General features: G+C 37.2%; 1 protein-coding gene and 1 long non-coding RNA gene across 2 annotated transcripts in view; one reads left to right on the top strand and one right to left on the bottom strand.

Moving 5' to 3' along the window:
• The window catches only part of LOC137404195 (centrobin-like), a 184,171-nt gene extending 165,234 nt beyond the window's left edge, over nucleotides 1-18,937 (top strand). The window contains exons 2-6 of the mRNA XM_068090358.1: nucleotides 10,205-10,333; nucleotides 15,585-15,746; nucleotides 18,009-18,137; nucleotides 18,321-18,416; nucleotides 18,815-18,937. Coding sequence (XP_067946459.1) covers nucleotides 10,205-10,333; nucleotides 15,585-15,746; nucleotides 18,009-18,137; nucleotides 18,321-18,416; nucleotides 18,815-18,918 — 620 coding nt within the window. The 3' untranslated portion in view covers nucleotides 18,919-18,937. The remainder of the gene's footprint in view (nucleotides 1-10,204; nucleotides 10,334-15,584; nucleotides 15,747-18,008; nucleotides 18,138-18,320; nucleotides 18,417-18,814) is intronic.
• LOC137404004 (uncharacterized) lies at nucleotides 4,642-5,775 on the bottom strand. Its single transcript, XR_010979642.1, has 3 exons — nucleotides 5,579-5,775; nucleotides 5,106-5,322; nucleotides 4,642-4,950 (listed from the first exon to the last, which is right to left on the bottom strand). It is a non-coding gene; the product is annotated as an uncharacterized lncRNA (long non-coding RNA).
• Nucleotides 18,938-22,677: the final 3,740 nt, after the last annotated feature.

Genomic DNA, 22,677 nt, shown 5'->3' on the forward strand with positions numbered 1-22,677 from the left:
CACCTGTTTGAAAATGGTACTGCAGGAAAAGTCTAAGAGAGGTACCGAACGCCCTCTCAGTTGGGGGAGGGGGGTCTGGGGATCCTCCTCCGGAAAAATCTTTAGTATGTATAACTAGTCAAAATGGTGCAAATCTAGCACACTTGGCTTCTGATGGGCACATGTTTTAACAGCAATTTTTTATAAATATATTACTGTTTATTGAGATTGTCTTTAACAACGCTTATTAAAAATATAATGTGAATGAGAGCTGCAAAAGGGGTTGGCCACTGCTAGCATGAGGTAGAATTATCACCGGGTAAAATGCTGAATGGTGTAGAAGACGAGTAGTCTCCTATGAAATAATTTATTTAAATAATATTGTAGAGTTGAATGGTAAAATTAATAGAGCACCATGTTAAAAATAATGCACTTATACTATAGTCTATAATACTGAGCAAGAAGTAGAAGATTCAAGTTTGAGCTATCAAATAATATTTGATCAAATAATATTTTATTTTACCGTTTGGAAAGTCAAGCCGATGTTGACTGGTATTTTCAGCTTTTATTCTTTTCCAAGGAGGCGCGATTTCTTTAGCACAAAGCAACGCCTTTCGGGTAATCGTTTCATATCTTAATTTATCGACTAATATCTTGTTGATGATATTTAAAATTTACTAGCATTCATATCCTTTGTTTAACGTTCCGAGACGGCAGCTTAATAAACGTCTACCGAAAGCGACATAAATGCCGTTTCCCACGCAACCGATAAACGACCTTTTGGCAATTTTGCCAGCCAAAGTGATAAAATCAAGCAAAAATGACATGAATTCCGGGATTTTTATCTTCACAAATAGGTACTACCATGGCAGTAGCTGCAGTATAGGATGATACGGCCCTGACGATTAGTCTAATACAGATATTATTCATTTTTACTGTGTTGCTCTGAAAGCTAATTATAATCGTTTGTTATTAATGGAACCGAGTTATTATTACTACAATTTGGAGAACAATTTTTTACTTGCTATTATGGGTTTGTAAAGTTAAAAAAATGTCGAAGTGATGTTCAAATGGAGGTAACATTCATTTATAGGTTTTACAGTAAGTTAAAAAAATTGAAAAGAATTTATCTACTGCTTTTTGATTGCAGATGCTAATACCAAACTTTGTCTTTAGAAAAGTTGTAAAAATACTTAAATAGTGTTCACTCACTGCTAGCTTGCCTTGTCACATGATAAACTGACCAAAGATAAAATATCTAATTTTATTGATTTAAGCAGGCGTACCTTATCACAATTATGGCCACATTTTGCAATGAGCAGACAAATCCTTATTTCAAACAAAACTTCATGTGTCTTTGAAAAGCGTAACAAGCTTTCAAGCATCCTTGACTTCAATGTTGTTTATTATCTGCCCTTAAACTATAAGTGTTTGGTATTTGGGAATCTATCTAAGAAACAGTAGCCTTAATTTGCAGACCTTGACTAGCACCTGTCACTAGCTATCTTACTATGTGTGACATTGGCTAGCAAGTGTCTATAAGTTATGCATTGTTGTTGCTAGCTGAATGTGAGTAGCTGATATGCTGGGATATTTAACATACATGTACTTACTTGAGTCTTTAAATATTTTCATCAACTATTTACTGTGTGTGATTGATTATTACTAAAATGTAATATAAAACATTGTATTAAGTACCTACATATTAATCAAAAATATTAATTAAATATTAAATATTTACTGTTTGTGATAGACTATTTCTAAAATGTAATATAAAACATTGTACTCAGTACTTACATGGTAATCAAAGACGGATATTTATCTTGAGTTCTATTCAATTGTAGCAACACGGATTGTATAAAGGTTTATTGTATAAAAAGTTGCTATTCGTCACATTACTGCCAGCGGTCACAATGTGAATATTTATATTGTCCGAGGCCATTCTGTTACTAGTAAAAGTAACATAATGTTTGTTATTTTATTATATGAAGTTAAGCAGATAAACTTCAACTTAAATGCTAAACAGAAAGTGAAACTAGCCAATTACAAGGCTGTATAACCAGCCAATCATGAAGCTGCAGTAACAACTAGCTCCTGTTCCTTTATTCAATATCTTATAAATTCATCATTAGTCAGTCAGCCAAGGTAGTTTATCATTCAGTTTCGTTTCTACTTAATTTAAACTAAGTTTTGTAACTATAGTGTTATGTAAGAAAGTTTGTAGATTCCATTTCTTATAATTTGCCCCAAAAGCTGTTGCACATTAAATAATTATTTGATTCAAGACATTGACATTTTATTAGCGTAGCCGGCGCAACAACATTTATATATAATCCATCGGAATGTGATACGGTTTGTTATGAACATTGACCAATGAGCATCAATTTCCGGAATCGGCAAACGATGAAAGTTTGCAAAAGTCGTAATTGATGCGTTAGGAGCGATTGATGATCTAAATGACTGCTATAATTGCTACTGACGCTTGTTGCATTCATCTTGAGGGTAGCTCATCAAAGCCTGAAACTGTATCACGATTGACAACAGTTAAAATGAACAAGATAAAATAATGCTCTAACAGATGGGCTGCCGTTTCTAAACAACCTGAACATTCACATCTAAAGAAGTCATCAACTGTTACATTATTAGAGGTAAGATAAATTTTATTATTATTATTTGATGGTGTAGCTGCTGTATATACTAAATTAAAAAAACTTCTAGGAAGTTTGTAAACACCAACATTTTTCACTATGAACCTAATGGTGGAAGGTATGTTAAATACAATTAATCTCTCTGATTAAAAAACACATTGCTTTTTAATCAGTCAGCCACATAACAGAAAAGTGACTAGAAATAAATTTTCGTTTCTACTTTAGTCAAACTAAAGTTTGATAGTGGAAAAACATTCTCTATATAATAAGGAACTTTTTTATAAACTTTTGCCCCAAAATTTCTATGCACGTTTTCGAGTTATTACCAAAATTGTTCTCGCAACAATTTGGCCAATTCGCAATAATTGTCCCTATTGTGCCAAAAAGAAATATTTTGAGAAAGGCTGTTACTATCTTTATAATATATGTGCATAACAATCAAGTTATGTTTAAAATTATATCATGCAAACATGTACTGTTGATTTACCTCTTTTGTAGCAAAAGTAGAATTGTTTCTTATCTGCAAGTAATACAAGACGGACAACTCCGAATTCTATATTTAAATAATAAATGTTGACTAAAATTGGATGAAGATTTGACAAAAAATTAGAAAAATAGCCCAATTACAGATTTACTTAATCATCAAAATTATCAAAGTCCTCAAAGTCACTGGAAACATGCTGTGCATTGTCCAAACATTTTTCCTTTGTTGAATCTTCTATGACATTTCTTATTTGTAGACCACTATAATACAGTTCTCTGTTTACATTAGATGCTGAAGACGGTATCGAATGGCTAAGATTACAGTCTACAGAGTCTTCACTAGTTGTTGATGATCTGGCGAGTCGAAAACTGTCATCTGCCACAATATCAGACAGTGAAGCAGTTTCAGCATAGACAATTTCAGATCGAGTTCGGTTTGCAGGCTTGTAAAAGACCAATCTGTCAAACTGCTTACGAAGTCGATACTTTAGCTTAGCTGATGTCCTGTAGCATAAAACAATAAAATCTAAATTTTGTGCTGCATGAGGCACACAGCACAGAACACTTGCTTATTGCTACATAAAATTACAATTTGCACACCGAATGAATACATCTTCTACCTAGTTTGTAAGTCAATCTCAAATGAAACAGCTACTAAACACCTATAGGTAAGTGTTCCAAAATCACATGTAACTAGGACAAACGCAACTTGGTTTTTGGCTGGTTACAATCACTATGTTTCCATGGTGCGCAGTACTGCGAAGCAGCCCCCTTCGAAGTCGAGGGGATTGTACGTTTCCATGCTGCGCAGTGGTTTTCAGCAAATACCGCCAATTAGCCAGAGAAGAGAAATTGTATAAATCGAATCGCCTGATGGAGAAATAGAATCGATCACGGATATCGAACGTCATAAACAGTCTTTTTTATTATTCTGTCGTCATTATACTTTTATTTACAATACACATTCACAAGGTTTTACAAACCTTAACACACTTTTTACATAGTAATATATTTTTAATAAGTATTTTTAAGTAATATATTATTTAAACGGTAATTTAGGACTTGCCACCTATTTTTCGAAGTGTTGGCATCGATAACAAAGTCCAGGAAAGTAATCACCTCATCATCCTCGTGAATGCAGACTATAATTAAATTTATGTGAAAGAAGATCGGAAGAATAGTGAAAAAACAAGATTAGCAGGGCAACCTTTGTACTAGTTTATGGCCATCGAAAAATCTGTCTCCACGGCATGAGAGCTATGCGCAGCCACTGCGCAGTCGCTGTTTCCTTGCTGCGAATTTGCACTGGCTTCGCACTGATCAGTGCGCAGTGATTTCAGTGCGAAGACGCCGTTTCCATGATTCGGAAATAGCGCAACTCCGAAGCACTGCGCATCATGGAAACATAGTGAATGACACCTAAATGTAGGCTCCTCACATTAAAGGTAAAGGAAGTATTTATATCCCGCCTTATGTACCAAAGCTGGTAGTTCAAAGTGGCTATAGTACAATGAAGTGTCACTATCACAGCACACAGGACATCCAGTATTTTACACCAAGTATTTAACATAACAATAAAAAATACATACATTTAAGAATGCTAAAAACAGAAGTGACAAAATTCATTTAGTAACGAGCACGCCAAAAGCAGTTTTCTTCAATCACAGAGATTAATTGTATTTAAAATACCTTCCACCCTTAGGTTCATAGTGAAGAAAGTTGGTGTATGTTTGATAACAAGACTTATGATATCGAACCTCGGAGGCTACAGGATCCGCGTCTCTTACATACATCAAGATTCTATGATCATTTCTTATTTCAGCTGCTTTCTTCAGCAGCCCTGCAATCCAGTTAAATAATAAAGTATGGAAAAAGATAATTGACAATAATTAATTAAAATGTTAAGGCTGTAAAACATTAACTAATGGAGATTTGAGCTACTATTAATTTCAAGGAATTAGTACAAAAAATATAACTATATTAATATAGGCCTACCCGCTGTAAGAGTTTGGGTCTGTGATAATGCTTCCGATTTTCTTTTGTGAGTACGCTTAGATTTTATGAACTTTCCCAACCTTTGACATATAATGCAAGTAGGATCAAGAACAGAGGTTCGTCGACGTGCCCTCACAGTTGAGCTAGAACGTAAAAGCTTGGCAGTTGGTTCACTTTCAGAGTTTTTAGTTTTCTCCTCATCAGAAGATGGGACGCTCTGGTAAACATAAGTATACTCATAAAAAAAGTGCTTTGTTGGGTACAGGCCTAGTACATGAATATGTAAAGATAATTAGCAGCAGCAGCCCATGTAACCTTCAGTCTCTACATGCCAGTTATTCACATGCTGCTACTTACAATAACAAATTGTATTTGTCTAATTTACAAATTTGCTAGATTTTTTATAATAAGTTTTTTAATTTAATATATACAGCAGCTACATCATCAAATAATAATAATAAAATTTATCTTACCTCTAATAATGTAACAGTTGATGACTTCTTTAGATGTGAATGTTCAGGTTGTTTAGAAACAGCAGCCCATCTGTTAGAGCATTATTTTATCTTGTTCATTTTAACTGTTGTCAATCGTGATACAGTGTCAGGCTTTGATGGGCTACCCTCAAGATGAATGCAACAAGCGTCAGTAGCAATTATAGCAGTCATTTAGATCATCAATCAATCCTAACGCATCAATCACGACTTTCGCGAACTTCATCGGTTTGCCTATTCCGGAAAATGATCCTCATTGGTCAATGTTCATAACAAACCGTATCACGTTTCAATGGATTCTATATAAAGATGATTGCGCTGGCTACGCTAATAAAATGTCAATGTCTTGAATCAAATAATTATTTAATGTGCAACAGATTTTAGGGCAAATTATAAGAAATAGAATCTACAAACTTCCTTACATAACTCTATAGTTACAAAACTTAGTTTAAATTAAGTAGAAACGAAATTTTATTTCTAGTCACTTTTCTGCTATGTGGCTGACTGACTACATGAATCACTGTTTGAATATATCTTATTCAGATCAGCCAATCAGGAGACAGATAACATTATTATAACCAGCCACAAGCTATAAAGAAGCCTGTAGTAGTCAGAGCAGGTTACAAACAGAATAGCAACAGGTAAGTATAACTTATATATTATATTAGTATCTGTAGATATTGTACTTACTGGGAATAATAGAGTAGATAAGGAGAGACACTGAGTCAGTGTGATTATAATATAACTCTGACTTCCTGAGACTATCACTCTCTACCCTGAGGAGACTCATAGAGTCTGTCATGTAGTGAGGTTAAGTTAAGGTCAGGAGGCTCTGGTCTCATCCCTCAGTCATAATCAGACCAGCAAATACTTCCTACTACAGATATTTCATGTTTCTCAGCTCTGCCAGAGTCTGACCTCTCTGGCCTACCTTTAATACTCTGTAAACAGTGTCGTATAGTTTCACAAAATCCCGCGACCAACAGAAGCGTATACGGGAGATCGCTCGATTCCAAACAAACAGGCCACGCCTACTATTTTTATATAAGTTATATTGGAGAGGCCGCAACATTAATCAACAAAAACTACTCCCATTATCGGTCGCTTTTAAATTGATTGTTGTATTATGAACCATTTGAAAGAAAACAAAATTTCCTACAAAAAGCTGCTAATAACGTTTTGTAAAAACGTAAAGTAAATGCAAAAAAGAGCGGTATTGAGAGCGAGGTATGAATATTCCATTAGAGATCAGTATGTCGATCGGGTTTGTTTGGAATCAAGCGTTTTTTTGTTTCTGGCTTTTGGTCACAGGACTCTGTGAAACTATAGGCTCTGTCTGTAAATATCCAGGGTTCAGCTGCAGCCACTCTGTTATTGTTGGCAGCTTTCCAACTCTGCAGTTGAGTCACATTTTGTACCCATTTCTCTATCATATTTTACTGTATGCAGCAGCTAATAGAGTGCAGTACATATGTTACAGTTGAACATGGAAGGATTGTTGAAGGAGTACGTTAGAGAGAGAAAGATGGAGATGAGTGCTTTGAGGGCAGCCTTAGAGTCAGCCCAACCAGCTGAGCTGCTGAGGCTACTGATTACTATCAAGCATGACTCATATACAGCCGTTATGATAGCTGCAGACGGAGGCCACACAGAAATCTGTCTTCTGCTTCTCTCACCAATCAGAAGAACAGCAGACGAGTTGCTCTGGATGAAGAGGAAGGATGGATGTACAGCACTACACCTTGCTGTATGGAGGGGATACAGTGAGTGTGTAGAGTTGCTGATAGACACAGTGAGTGATGAGAGGAAGTACGAGTTTGTATCTGAGAAGAATGAATATGGTACCACAGCTATAGCACTGGCTGCATTGAATGGAAGGAGCAAGTGTATAGAGTCTCTCCTCTACAGCTTCTCCTCACTACAGAGAGACTCCCTATTAAACATACAGAATAACTACCTCAACACTCCACTACACTGTGCAGCATACAGTGGACAGACAACTGCTCTGAAGGTCATGTTAGGATCCGTGTCTCTAGTGACTGTCTCTTCACTCCTCAACATAAAAAATAAATACAAAAGGACTCCATTGGAGGAAGCTGTGTTTAGGGGAAAGAAGGAATCATCAGAGCTGTTAAAGAGATGGGAGAAGCAGCCAGTATTAGAAGGTAGGATTGTTATACAGTGTGATACCAGCTACTCACTTGAACTGTTCTACTGCTAAACTCTTCAGTCTCAGCAACTTTCTACTGAAAATCTAAACTAAATGCTAGTAATTCATTCATTGTATACATTTACTGATGAACCCTGGGACATACCCTGGATAATTGCATCTCTATTTTCCTGTAATTACACTGAGCCTTGCATAGACAGAGTGCTGCTTGTCTCCAGCCTCCAGCTGAACAGTTTATAGTCTGAGTATTTAAATTAATATTCAAAACTGGTAGGATTGAAGTGATGTTAGCAGCTCTTTAAATATCAACTCCTTGTGGCAGACTCAGTAGCTTGACTCTCGTGTTCCACATTATTCTGTCTGTTAATATTTCTGTATTTTGAAATGTCTGAGATGTGAAGAATTTAACACAATAATAATGATATTATTATTATTGTATGTAGTGGTAGACTAGTGAGTCATTCCTTCAAACTGAGGTTAGAGGTTAAACATCACACTCCTTTTTATGAATAGCTAATCATCTATGCAGCAGTTTTTGATGGAAAGTAGAAGGTATTACAACCATATTTTACACTGCTGTAGATTATCCACAGCATTTTAATTGTTCCTAACATAACATGACTCTATTCTCTGTCATGTTTAGTGGTAAACTGAATGACAGACTAAAGTAAATATTGTAGCAGCCTCTTGTTTTAATATTCAGACTTTAAATCTATAACAATAATAATCTTTGATATAAAGATTAAAATTAGGTTAACTATTTCCTATTTTACAAACTCTAAGATAATGTGTGGTTTTATTTTCTATGGCAGATGCTAGCAGGAACAGCTACTATGGTGCTGAGTTCTGTTAGATTTTTGTTATTGGTGCTGCTTAGAGAATTCCTTACCAAACAACGTCAAAGTTAACTTTACTCGATGCATGTAACCTTAATTCCAATAAGACTGGTAGATGTGAAATGAGCTTTTTTATCTTACAAGCTTTTATTCAAGCCACATTTACACACATCAGATACTGTCTCTTATTTGGCTTGGTAGGCAACAACTAAACACTTTTACAGCTATTTTTCGGTATACCAAACTTTTGTTGATCAAAATATTGTTTAGCGACCCGCCTGCAGGAAGGCACAAATGCATGTATGCAGTAAGTTTCACTTCTTCAGAAGCTGGAGCAAATAGGTAGTCATTGGTTTGCTGAGCGGCTCCATCGCTACTAATATAGCAACTCTCGTCTCTTAAAGCAAGCAGGAAGCTTAGCAAACTGCCTGCCAGCCTCTCTGCTTGCCATTCACTATGTTTCCATGACTCGCTTAATCCGCACGATTCACATAGTTCGAACGATCGCAAGTTGAGTTACTTAGCGATTGAGTGTTTCAATGAACACCTGGCGATGCGGATTTAACACTAGTACTTGACCCGTAGGTCAAGTATTAGCCTAATTAATGACTCTATAAATAGCTAAGCAGTCTTGTCACACTTAGCAGCGATCGATCGTTCGGAACGTTGGCCATTGAGACTGCTGAAATCGAAATAAAAACGGACTGAAGCGTGAAAATGTTTTTAATGTAATAGCCAACGATATTGTAATGCGCATTAATTGCAAGTACCGTTTCCATGATTCGCAAGCACGATGGATTCGATAAAGTTTTGCGGATCGCAAAACTCGCTTAGCTTGCGAATTTATGCGGATAGCTTGCGGATTTATGCCGTTTCCATGACGCGAATAACTTGCGGATTGGCTCTAATTGGCGAATTATACGGGTCATGGAAACGCAGTGAGTGTGCTTGCTTTTCCAGCCACACCTGCTGGCACCTGCTATTTCTGTGTCTACCTTGCTGTGTCCACCGCTTGATTGACTTGACCTTGCTTGCCTGCCAGTCAGTTCGCTTGCCAGCTTAGCTGAGTCAGTTGAGTTGACAACAATTGATCGCTTTTGCCTCCTAGTAGACAATGGTTATATGTTCGGGACACTAAATAGACGAATTGATTGTCCTACCTGCAAGAAAGCCTGCTCACTTTCACTGAGTTGACAAATGATCACACGCTATGCTGCCAAGTTCGCAATGATCACACGTTTTACTTCCAAGTCGACCACGATTGCATGTTTTTTTGTGCTGAGTGTTTGACTTGATTGCACTAATATGTAGTTTGTCTGCCAACCGGCCCGCCCTTTTCAGTCAGCCTGCATAAATATCTGCCGGCCATATAGCGGGGCTGATCAAGACAATCTTTAAGCTTGCAGCTCGAGTCTGAATTTTGCTGAGCATATCTACCAGGCCGGCCTGTCTCCGCTGGTATGCTACTGCCTCTGCGCCTGCCTTCCTCTACACCCCTCTGCTTCTACACCCCTCTGTCTCTACACCCTTCTGTCTCTACACCCTTCATGTGTCTCTATGGCTCTATGTACTATTCACAGGTTCTTTTTTATTATATTGAAGCATTGGATGATGCTAGACAACAGATAAAAACACTGCAAGAAAAAAATGACCAGAAACTGTCCACTCTACAGAGAGAAAGCGACCAGAAACTTTCTGTTCTACAGATAGAAAGCGAGCAGCAGGCAAGAGGTAACTTCCTATGTAAATGTCTTACTAGTCCATTGTTAGTATAGTACTGAGGAAGAGAAATCAGTGGTGATAGACTAGTGAGTCATTCTTTCAAGCTGGTGTTTATATATGAAACATTACAGTTCTTTACAATAAGACAATCCGTGATTCCTCTTCTATGGCAGGTATCTTCTTTTAGGAACAGCTAGTGTGATGTTGCATTTTGGCTGAATTTCTTATTTGCTGGTGCTGGTTTTTGTGCTTGGGCTAATTTCCTGTAAACTCACTGAGTCTTGCATAGACAGAGTGCTGCTTGTCTCCAGCCTCCAGCTGAACAGTTTATAGTCTGAGTATTTAAATTAATATTAATATTCAAAACTGGTAGGATTGAAGTGATGTTAGCAGCTCTTTAACCTTTTGACTCCCGTTCCCGTAATATTACGGGCTGAGAGCGCAGTCTCAGCGTACCAAACCCGTAATTGCCCGTCAGATCTGAGTCTTCGATACGTATTTTTTAAATTCATTTATTTATTTTAAAAACGGCACTAAAATTTTTAATTAATATTTTTAGGAGTTTTAAAAGATATCACACTACTATTTTGAGGCAGTAATGAGTCCATTATACGCATGTGCAAAAAGAACACGTTGCTAAGAGTTGATCGTTCTTTTTGGAAAGCTTATCATCATGAACGGACGCGATATTTCAAGCGCTGCTAAAAAGATTCGTTTACAGGAAGATATCGACTGGTATGAAAGTGAAGCAGAGGATTTCAGTGCAGAAGAATATGAAGAAGAAGATGAAAGTGAAAAAGAAATTCGACAGAGTGAATCGGAGTACGAAAGTGAGAGTGAAACGGCCGGCGTTGAAGGAGGGAGTCATGACGGATTTCAGAGAGGAGCCGATTTAAAACCCAAAGAATTTCATTTTGATGACAGCTTGGCAGGTGTAAGAAGCCGAATTCCTGGTCAGATAAGTATTTTTGGCTATTTAAAGCTGTTTATTACATCGGCCATCATGAATATTATAGTTAATGAAACAAATAGATATGGCCTTCAAAAACATGGCGATGCCTGGCAGCTTGTCGATGAAAAAGATATTTGGCGAATTTTTGGTTTAATTTTGCTTATGGGTATTGTTAAAAAGCCTACTCTGTCGTCTTACTGGTCTACTGATCCTTTGTTATCTACGCCAGTGTTTAGTAAAATGATTTCAAGAAACAGGTTTCTAATGGTTTTAGGCAGTTTGCATTTCACTGACAATTCGGAAAACCCTGCTGGCAATAAATTGTTCAAATTAGGAAGTGTTTTTGCCATGATATGTGACCGGTTATCTTCTGTTTTGCTGCCTGGTAAATTTATATCTATAGATGAAAGCTTGCTGGCTTGGAAAGGGCGACTCAGCTTCAGACAGTATATTCCATCTAAAAGATCTAGATTTGGAATAAAGCTGTTTGCTCTCTGCGATGCTGTCTCTGGCTATGTGCACAAGCTGTCTGTGTACATTGGTGATGAGCAGGAGCAAGCCGAAGGAACTGGTAGAGGAGTCACTCACAACATAGTCATGAAATTAATGAGTGGTTTACTAAATTTAGGTCATTGTTTATTTATGGATAATTTTTATAATTCGCCAGAGTTAGCAGCTGAACTTGTAAAAAATAATACTCATGTTTGTGGAACTTTGCGTCCAAACAGAAAAGGTGTCCCCAAAGATTTGAAAATGTATAATGGAAAATTAATTAAAAAAGGTCAGACAACAAGCTTTTCTAATGGGGAAAGTATGGTTGGCTGTTGGAGAGATAAAAAATATATTTCTGTAATTTCAACTATGCATAAAAACATGGATGTCGCAGATACAGGCAAAGTAAATTATAAAGGGGATAAAGTTTGCAAACCAGCTGTTGTTTTGGATTACAACAAATACATGGGGGGAGTTGACAAATCGGATCAAAATTTGCATTATTATAATGCTGCGCGTAAAACCATGAAATGGTATAAAAAACTATTTTTTCATTTATTAGATATTTGTGTATACAATGCGGCCATAGTTTATAGAATTCATAGCAGCTGTAAAATAACTGACTTGCAGTTTCGACAGAAATTAATTCATCAGATATTTGAATATACCGGTTCTTGCCGCAAAAACAGTACTCCCCGCGCTTCAACTTCTTCTACTCATCGAATAGTGACAAATAGTCCAGGGAAAGGTAGACCGGCAAAATACAGAATTTGTAGGCACTGCAAAAAGCGCGGTGATGACAACAAACCTAAGCGAAGCGAAACTAAATTTAAATGTCTAGCATGCGGAGTACCTTTGTGCGAGTCGTGTTTTGATGCTTACCATGCTAAATGAATTCATTTTAAAATTTATTTAGCGGGTGCAAATTCTTCATTGCTTTGTATCACTTGCTTTTGTACATACACTTGCTAAAATGTCATTGTCTATGTATTGTATTTGTTGTACATTTACAGGTTGTACTTGTTGTGCATTTACAGGTTTTATTTGTTACAGACTGCCCTTTTTAGGGCACCCATATAATCAAAGAGTTCAGTTCACATGCTTTCTAGCAGTCCATGATTTGCTGTTTGTGCTCGTAATAAATGTTGCCTTCTGTCTTGTGCTGCTTCACCAAATGTGCCAATGCAGGCTCACAACTCAATTCATTTTATGCACAATAAATTTTGCTGCAGCACACATGAATTTGTGCAATGTGTTTATATGCAAAATGAATAAATATAGTTTTGAGAAATGCATAAGATCATAACTAAAATCAGCAAAAAATCATAACTATCAATATATAGATCTCAAGTTGTAAAGCTTTGCAAGCTGTCTGGAGGAAGAAATCAGTCTAGAAAATAATCTCAGCTTTCAAATGCATATTCAGTTGCAGCTAAATGCCAATTTGCATGAAAGTTATAGCATTGATGGCACAGCCTGTCAGGTCTTGTCAGCCCTCTCGTGCTCTGCTTACAGACATGGCGTCATGAGCATTTCTAAGAGCTGCACGCGCAATGCATGTGAGCGCATAACTCTGCTTTTGATGCACTTGGACAACCAATTTTTTTTGCTGCGTGTAGCAAACATATTTGCCGCCGTGCAGATGCTTAACATAAACTATTTTCTTAGAGCTATTGCTTGTAAAGAAATATTTATTATCGATATTTTACGGTAAAAAGCTGACATCTTCGTCGAATCAGGACACTGACCAAAACTTTTACAGCTAAATTGCAGGAAATAAACGGCAGTCTCTTGAGAAATTTCTAAGCTTTCTAATGCATATTTATTTGTGGCTGTATGCCAGTTAGCATGAAAGTTATAACTAATTTTAGGCGGCCATGTCAAGGCTCCATTTTTCGCTTGTCATTAGGGCCACGCGCTGAGCATTTTGAGCGGCGCTCCCGCATTGCATCAAAGATCATAACTCCACTTTCATTGCTCTTGGGCGACCAATTTCTTTTGCAAATTGTTGTGGACATATGAATCCATAGAACTACTGTTTGTACAAAATTTTAAATTGCTTCTATCATTTAGAAAACACAATTGAAAATGACGTACGAAAATAAAATATTGAGAGCTTCAACAAGTTGAGACTTCTGCAGGATAGCAATTGCAAGCTATTTACATAAAAAATATATCAGTTTGTAGAGAAATTTCTCAGCATTCCTATGCATGTTAATTTATGTATCTACCTCAAGTTTACTGGACGTATATTAAGTTTTTACGCAGTCGAGTCGAAGGCTCAGATCGCCGTAGTAAATGCTCTGGTACGCTGGGGAATTCCCAGCCGTAAGCGCCCGGTCGCTAAAGGGTTAAATATCAACTCATTGTGGCAGACTCAGTAGCTTGACTTTCGTGTTCCACACTATTCTGTCTGTTAATATTTCTGTATTTTGAAATGTCTGAGATGTGAAGAATTTAACACAATAATAATGATACTATGATTATTGTATGGAGTGGTAGACTAGTGAGTCATTCCTTGAAGCTGAGGTTGGAGGTTAAACATTACACTCCTTTTTATGAATAGCTAATCATCTATGCAGCAGTTTTTGATGGAAAGTAGAAAGTATTACAACCATATTTTACACCGCTGTAGATTATCCACAGCATTTTAATTGTTCCTAACATAACATGACTATCCTTTGTCATGTTTAGTAGTAAACTGAATGACAGACTAAAGTACATATTGTAGCAGCTTCTTGCTTTAATATTCAGGCTTTAAATATATAACACTACTAATATTTGATATAAAGATTAAAATTAGGTTAACTATTTCTTATTTTACAAACTCTAAGACAATGTGTGGTTTTATTTTCTATGGCAGATGCTAACAGGACCAGCTACTATGGTGCTGAGTTCTGTTAGAGTTTCATATTTACTGGTACTGCTTAGATAATAATTTAGATAATTCAAACAGCAAGATTAGTTTTACCAGAGGCTTGACACCTTAAGACTGGTAGACGTGAAATGAGCTTCATTTTCTTCTTAGATTTTATTCAATCTACACTTATGTTTAATATTTTATCTTAATAGTAGTAGCAGCTCGACCGCTACTACTATTGAAACTCTCGTCTCTTAAAACAAGCGGCAAGCATTAGCAACCTGCCTGCCAGCCTCTCTGCCTGCTTACCAGCCACATCTGCTGGCACCTGCTTTTTATGTGTCTATCTTACCGTGTCCACCACTTGCTTGACCGTGCTTGTCTGCCACCCAGTTTGCCTGCCCGATTGGCAGAGTCAATCACGGTCATCTGTGTCGCTGCCGACATGAAAACGATTTCTCGCTTTTGCCTCCTAGTAAACAATGGTTATATGTTCTGGTCATCAAATAGACGAATTGATTGCCCTGTCTGCAAGCAAGCCTGCTCACTCTCACTGAGTCAAAAAATGATCCCAAGCTATGCTGCCAAATCCACAATGATCGCACGTTTCGCCTCTAAGTCGACCACCATTGCTTGTTTTTGTGGCGAGTGTTTGATTTTATCGCACTAATATGGAGTCTGTCTGCCAACCGGCTGCCCTTGTCAGCCTGCATAAATATCTGCCGGCCATAAAGCCGGGCTGATCAAGACAATTCTTTACGCTTGCAGCTTGAGTCTGAATTCTGCTGAGCATATCTGTCAGGCCAGCCTGCCTCTGCTCGCAAGCTCCTGCCTCTGCACCCCTCTTTCTATACACCCCTTTGCTTCTACACCCCTCCGCCTTTACACTTCTGGAATCGCCTGTGTCTCTATGGCTCTATGTACTATCCACATGTTCTTTTTTTATTATATTGTAGCATTGGAAGACGCTACGCAACAGATAAAAACACTGCAAGCGAGACATGACCAGAAACTTTCCGCTCTACAGAGAGAAAGCGACCAGAAACTTTCCGCTCTACGGAGAGATAACCAGCAGAAAGTCTCTGCTCTACAGGAAAAAACTGAACAGCAGGCAGGAGGTAATTTCCTATGTAAATGTCGTACCCTAGGACACTTATATTTCGCTAGTATTTAGTTTCGTGAGTAGCATACAGAGTAAAATTTTGCTGGAACTTAATTTCGCAGCTCTGATGAGTGCGAAAATATAGTGATGTGAAAATAAATGCAGTGGAACAAACATTAGATTCCTCAGGTCCAGTTCACTGGTACGAAATATTTTTCAATTTGGGAATACCGTACTGTTTGGAACCGCACCTCTATATAAGCTGCATGTGCTTTATTTTCCAAAAACGATAATAAAACGATACATAAGCTGCACCTTACTATAGGCCGCAGAACTAAGGACTGCTTTTTAACGTGGCAGCAACTAAGCCATTTAAAACGGAACAGTGCAGAACGGCACAGTTTCGTATTGTCCGACGCTTTTTAACTTAGTGCCTAACGGGACAGTACCGTGAGGCATTGTTTCGTATTTTCTTTCACAGCTAAAAGTGCACTAATTGGAGATTCCAGTTAGTGCGCCCTAGCGGTGAAAAAAAAAGCTACAAAATAAGCCACAGTGATTAGCCGCACCCTTGTAGGCCTACCTATAAGCCGCATGGCTCAAATCATCAGAATAAAGTAGCGGCTAATCGTCCGAAAAGTACGGTAGTTTGTATTTGTGAACCGCAAGTAGAAATGTGTAGGCGAGATCAATAATGCAATTTGATCGCTTGCTGCAGTTTGTCTCCTGGACTATCAATGACGTCAAGGTCACTGCCGCAGTGACTGATGTTGTACCAATATTATAATTCAAGTATTTATAGCACGCGGTGGCCATGGCCCCGGGTTGTTATTGCTTTTGGTTGATAATAAAATTCATCACTACAGTAATTATTATTCAATTTTATGACTTTCCCTACCAGACTGTCATCCTCATCAGTTACAAATTCAATGGCAAAACTAATATCATCATCTTCTTCATTTGTCTAGGCTTTTCCAAAAAAACTTATTATCTTAATTTGTTTTGCCAAGCTGCTCAGTCGGTGGATTAGCTATAATGAGTTTAGCAAAACTTGCCCAATGAGCCAATCACATACGAAAATTGCCTGCATTTCTAATATGACGATTTTATTGTGAATATCAAAGAAGAAAGCCATTTATTTTCGCGTTTTCGCTCGTTCGTTGTGATAGTTTAGTTTCGCTCATGAAATTTTCGCGAAAGGCTGTTGCCGCGAAAACGCGAAAATTAGATGCCACGAATACATAAGTGTCCTAGGGTATTAGTCAATTATTAGTATAGTACTGAGGGAGAGAGGTCAGTGGGGATAGACTAGTGAGTCATTCCTTCAAGCTGGTGTTTAGATATGAAACATTACACTTCTTTACTATGAGACAATATGTGTTATCTCTTCAGTGGCAGGTGTATTAGGAACAGCTAGGGTGATGTTGTATTTTTGATGAAATTGATATTTGCTGGTGCTGCTCAGAGGACTTGAGGAATTTAATACTTGCTAGTTCTTGGAGGAATTCTTACAAAAAACATCAAAATTTATTTTTGTGTAGCTTGTCTGGCAGGAGGTAATTTCCTATGTAAATGTCTTATTAGTCAATTATTAGTATAGTACTGAGGAAGATAAGTCAGCGGTGATAAACTAGTGAGTCATTCCTTCAAGCTGGTGTTTAGATATGAAACATTACACTTCTTTACTATGAGACAATATGTGTTATCTCTTCTGTGGCAGGTGTATTAGGAACAGCTAGTGTGATGTTGTATTTTTGATGAAATTGATATTTGCTGGTGCTGCTCAGAGGACTTGAGGAATTTAATATTTGCTAGTTCTTGACTTGATCACACTCCACATAATCTGCCTGCCTACTTGTGTGAAAGATTGCCAGCCTCTACGCTACTATATACAATGAACATACAGTAGAGTATATTTATAGAACTGCTCAAGACTGAGTTTGGCCCCCACACTCAGCCAGGCCAGCTTGCTTCTTCCTCTAGGCACTTGCCTTTGCCTCTAGGCACTTGCCTCTGTGACCCACTCACTGCCTCTGTGCTTCTACATAGTCCCTGCTTCTACACCCCTCAGTCTCTGCGCTACCATTTACATTCCTGCCTTTATGCTCAGTCATTCAGTTCCTTCTGTAATTAATAATGCATATGAAAGCCTTGTTAGCATGTAAATGTGCTAAGGTACATCTACTCACCAATTTATTCAGCATCTTCTGTCATTGTCAAATGCGAGCAGTGGAAGTGTTGAATATCTATCAGCAAGTTTTTTTTCACTCTGTTGCAGCTCTGGATGACGCTAGACAACGAATAACAACACTGCATATAGAAAGTGACCAGAAACTTTCTGTTCTACAGATAGAAAGCAACCAGAAAGTATCAGCTCTACAGAGACAAACTCAGCAGCAAGCAGAAGGTAACTTCCTATGTTATTGTTTCACTAATCTATTGTTAGTACAGTACTGAGGAAGAGAAGTCAGTTTCTTTTGTAATTGGCTATGCATGTCAGAGTTGGCAGATCTATTTACATCCAAGCAAAAATATGAGCAGTAACAGTGTGGCACATGTAACAGATGGTTTTTCACGCTCACTTTTATAGCATTGTTTGAGGCTAGACAGCAAGTTACAACGATGCGGGAGGACAGCGAGAGGATTTCGTCATTATTGCGGGAAGAGGCTAGACAACGGAGAGCAGGTACTTTTATTTCTTATAAGCCCTATAAGACTATCTATTCTCCACCTCATATCTTGACTATCTAGTATCACCCAATGCTAGTAACCTATAAATTACCTACTAGTATATTTTATACTAGCTGTGGTATTGCTCTGATGGTTTGATTCCATAAGGCTGTGGTTGATCAATCATGGCTCACTCCTGGTAACTTTATGTAGATATGTTTATGCTGCTTGAGTTACATAGTGTTTGAGAATTTACTGCGTAAGTTCATGGTGCTAAATCAAAATGGCAGCAGTGTGACTTTTATAGTGCCTTTAGCAGATTGTTAGAGATTTGCCATTGATATCTTCCTGCTCATTAGTAAAAGTAACTCCTATTCACTAATTACTTATAATGAGAAATATCTGTTTATTCAGAATCGTCTGCTACTCAGAGGAGGCTGGAACAATTCGCTGCGTACCTGCAGACTCCAGGTGATACAAATTGGACAGGCAATCAATGTCACCACCCAGATAGTTAATAGTGTGGCAGCCGAGACTGACAATCTACCCAGACAGACACTAAAGATGCCCTACGTTTTAAGAGTGGCCTACGTTTTAGCCCAACCAGCCAATGAGCAATGACAAGAGAAATGACCAGCCAGCCCTCAAACCAGAGGGCAGGCTAATAGTAAATAAGGACACGTGAGAGCCTCACTAGACGCGCATTGTCAAAGTGATCACAGGATGTTGTTCTCTATACTGTAATACATCCATCTTGTATTTTATTATTCTTGATTAAATATACTTATACTTTCAAATTTGTCTCTTCATCCATAAATATTGCACTGTAAGACTTTCTTAAACAACCACAATGTATAACTGAGTTCTTTCAAAACTTGTAACTTCACTCTATGGGGCAGCAAAGATGTTGAATTGATGAACATGACTAATATTTTCTAATAGGGTAAAATCTGAGGTATTCAAATAGCCTTTAATTTAATAAACCATGAGGAATTTTTTGATGACCTGAGGCTATATCATGGACTGCGCCATCAATTATAAGTTACAAGATATTATCTCATACCCAGCAATATGTCTGGTTCTTTTTGCAACTAAATATAACTTGGAGGTTATATCATGAGAAAATCCTCCTGATTAAAAATCCTTCAGCTGTCCTGTATCTTATAAATGGATTAAAAGCTGCTTCTTTCTGTCACCATGACAGGGTAGAATTATTGACCCAAATGGTTCAGATAAAGTATATTATTCCCATGACCTCTTAACAACAGCCCGCATTATGCAACTTGCATATGTCATTGAGGTGGATTGTATACATAAGAAGCCTAAAGCTTGGTTCCCATATCGATTGCAAGACCTTGGGGTAATCTTGTGCAGCCAAACACTTGCGACGCTAGGCTCGGCAGCTTCTGTTCACATAAAGTTGCATCGCTAACAACCTTATAAAAATTTTTGCTCGCCATTTCGTTTCAATAATGCTGACCTATACAGTGCATTTAATTCGGGAATATTTTGTCTGCGGCTTTTTGCGAAATTTGAACCGCGCTAGACTCATATGTTGACCACCGGCAACTACCGTTGGTACTCGGTGCCTAGGTTCACATTTCACCACTGATAGCCAGTGCTTGTGGCGTATATGGAAACCAAGCATATACTTAAAAAATTATGCTCACTGATGAATAAAATATTTATGGTAGTTAGCATATGATTCCATTTAATCAAAATTTTGGAAGTTTAAAGTTTTGATGCCAGCCATGGCTATTGATTTTTAATTTAGACTGAAGGATACAGAAAGATATTATCTTCATACACTATATATGTTTTATTTACCACTCATCACTGTTGTACTCTTCGCATATATCAGGATAGTATTTGTATAATGATAGGCAGTTGGCAAGAAATAATATTAAATAAAAAGAAAAGTCAATTGCTTTCAATTGGCCAGCTAGAAGAAATTAGCTACCTGAATAATCATTTTCCCCTGTTCATCACTATAAGTGTACAACATTAAAATTTCTGTTACTCTAGTCTACAAGTATACAGTAACAATACTAGCTGGATAGGCTGGATAGTATAAAATAAATCCACGATAGACAAGTAACAATTAGTGGTTGCACAAGTGATAGACAAGTAACAACTAGTGGTTGCCCATCGATGCTGTACTTATAATCAAGAGAGACGAGGCTCAAAGGCTGGTTCACACTATATCCTCATTTGTCAGCGTTTTCCTTTCGTCCGATCATCTTCGATTACGTGAACCATAAACAGATGGCATTGACAAAGTAATGTAGACAAGTTAAGAAAGTTTGCAGCGGTCAAATTTTTCCGACATTTTGCCGAGCATCGACAACAGCTTTTCAAATGTGAACGATTTCTGCGATCGTAAATAGCGGTCGCAGATAGCACAATTTATTCATATATATTAATGATAGTCGCTGTGGAACTAGTAATTGATTTCTGCACTAAAAACAAATACAGTCAAACATGGATAACTCGTCCACGGATAGCTCGAACACATGGTTAATTCGAACGGTTTCTTTGGTCCGTTCCCACGTAATGATAAATTGCTATAGATAACTCGAACTCAACACTGTTAATTTGAACTGTTTTTTGCCCAACGGCTACCGAAACGGTTGTTATCGCTTTAGAAAATCACTTTATTCAAAGCCATAGAGGTAAACCTCATTTTTTCGTTAATTCATAAGCGTTGTTATTACCACCATCGACAAAATAATTTTGTCAACGACTTTTCTAAAGGTTTGGTCAAATTTGATTTATACTGCTATACAATTAATAGCACAGACTCGCTGGCTCACGCGCGCAAGGATTTTCGCCACGCACATACAAAACAAAAACAGCATGTTGTTTTGTACGTGCGTGGCGAAAATCCTTGAGTGCATGACCCGGCTAGCCCGCGACGAATAGTTTTCCGACGTTGATTCCGTGTTGAATCAACGTCGGAATGTTGAATGTTTAAAACGTCTTAAAAATTGTTTTTATTAAACGTATACGTTGTCTTAGCTAAAAAAACTATTCATCGTTTGACCTAAACACAGAATACGTGTGTACATTCAATAAGTATCCATTCAAAAAGCGTGAGTGATATACAATGTACCATTAAACCTCGTAAAACTTTTAATTGAACTGCCTCGGAGTGTTGCCCTTAACGAATCCCAGGTAAAGTAAGGGATTTTTCTTTGGTTACTTTTTCTTGAAGTTGCATAAACTTCAAGAAAAATCGGCAAAATTGATCGTGGGTAAAACGCTAAAAAAAAAGATGTTTTTTCTTTTGAGCATTTCAACAACGATCAAGTTTTGCCAATGTCAATCTAAAAAAACGTCCTGGCAATAACATCACCTCAAACAACAAACCAATCTCAAGTGATAGAAAAATCTCTATACTTTTTGATAAAAACGTTTTAAACTTTACATTAGAAGCATTTAATTTGAAACAAGCCATTTGTGCTTTTGATTTATATTATAGTTTGCATATGTACATGTATCTACTAATAAATGAGTAAATACAAGGACTTGTGACAGTGCTCTGATAACTTGAACGCTCTGATAATTCGAACACTTTTGCTCGGTCCCGTGAAGTTCGAGTTATCCATGTTTGACTGTACTTGTAAACTAGATCAACATAAATCATAGTGAAATACGCTTAAATTAACGAACATAGAAAATTGATTAATTGGACAGCTGCTTCACCATAGTTGACCAATCAGCTATAAGCTAATGGGATTAAATATTTCATAGAATAAAATATTAGTGGTAAAGTTATGGTTTAAAACAGCAAATACTTCAAGTAATTGCCTTCTTAAAAGGCCAAGCAAGATTCATGATAGTCATTATTTAACAAATGAAATTGAATTGTGGGTAATTTTTATTTGTAGTAGTTTATATTAGTATATATTAGTAAAACCTTTGTATAATGTGTCAAATTAATGCTTGATTTAATGATATTAGAAATATCCTTGGTTATTTATACTGTTTTACATACTTTTCCAACTCTAACAAGTGAGAACTTGTTTGTGTACGAGTGGGAAAGGTTATTTATAGCCGGTCATCTATTACTTCTTTCATTGTTGATATTAAAGAGGTTATTTAATTCCTTAAAGTGTATATATATATATATATACACTTATATATTAATGATTGTCGCTGCAGAACTAGTAATTGATTTCTGCACTAAAAACAAACAGGTTTATTTTCAAAGATTTAAAATGGTTTGAAATGAGAACACTACATCTTGTAGTATTTCCTCTTGCGAATGCGGATGG

This window comes from Watersipora subatra, chromosome 9 (assembly GCF_963576615.1).
Source record: "Watersipora subatra chromosome 9, tzWatSuba1.1, whole genome shotgun sequence".
Lineage (NCBI taxonomy): Eukaryota > Metazoa > Bryozoa > Gymnolaemata > Cheilostomatida > Watersiporidae > Watersipora > Watersipora subatra.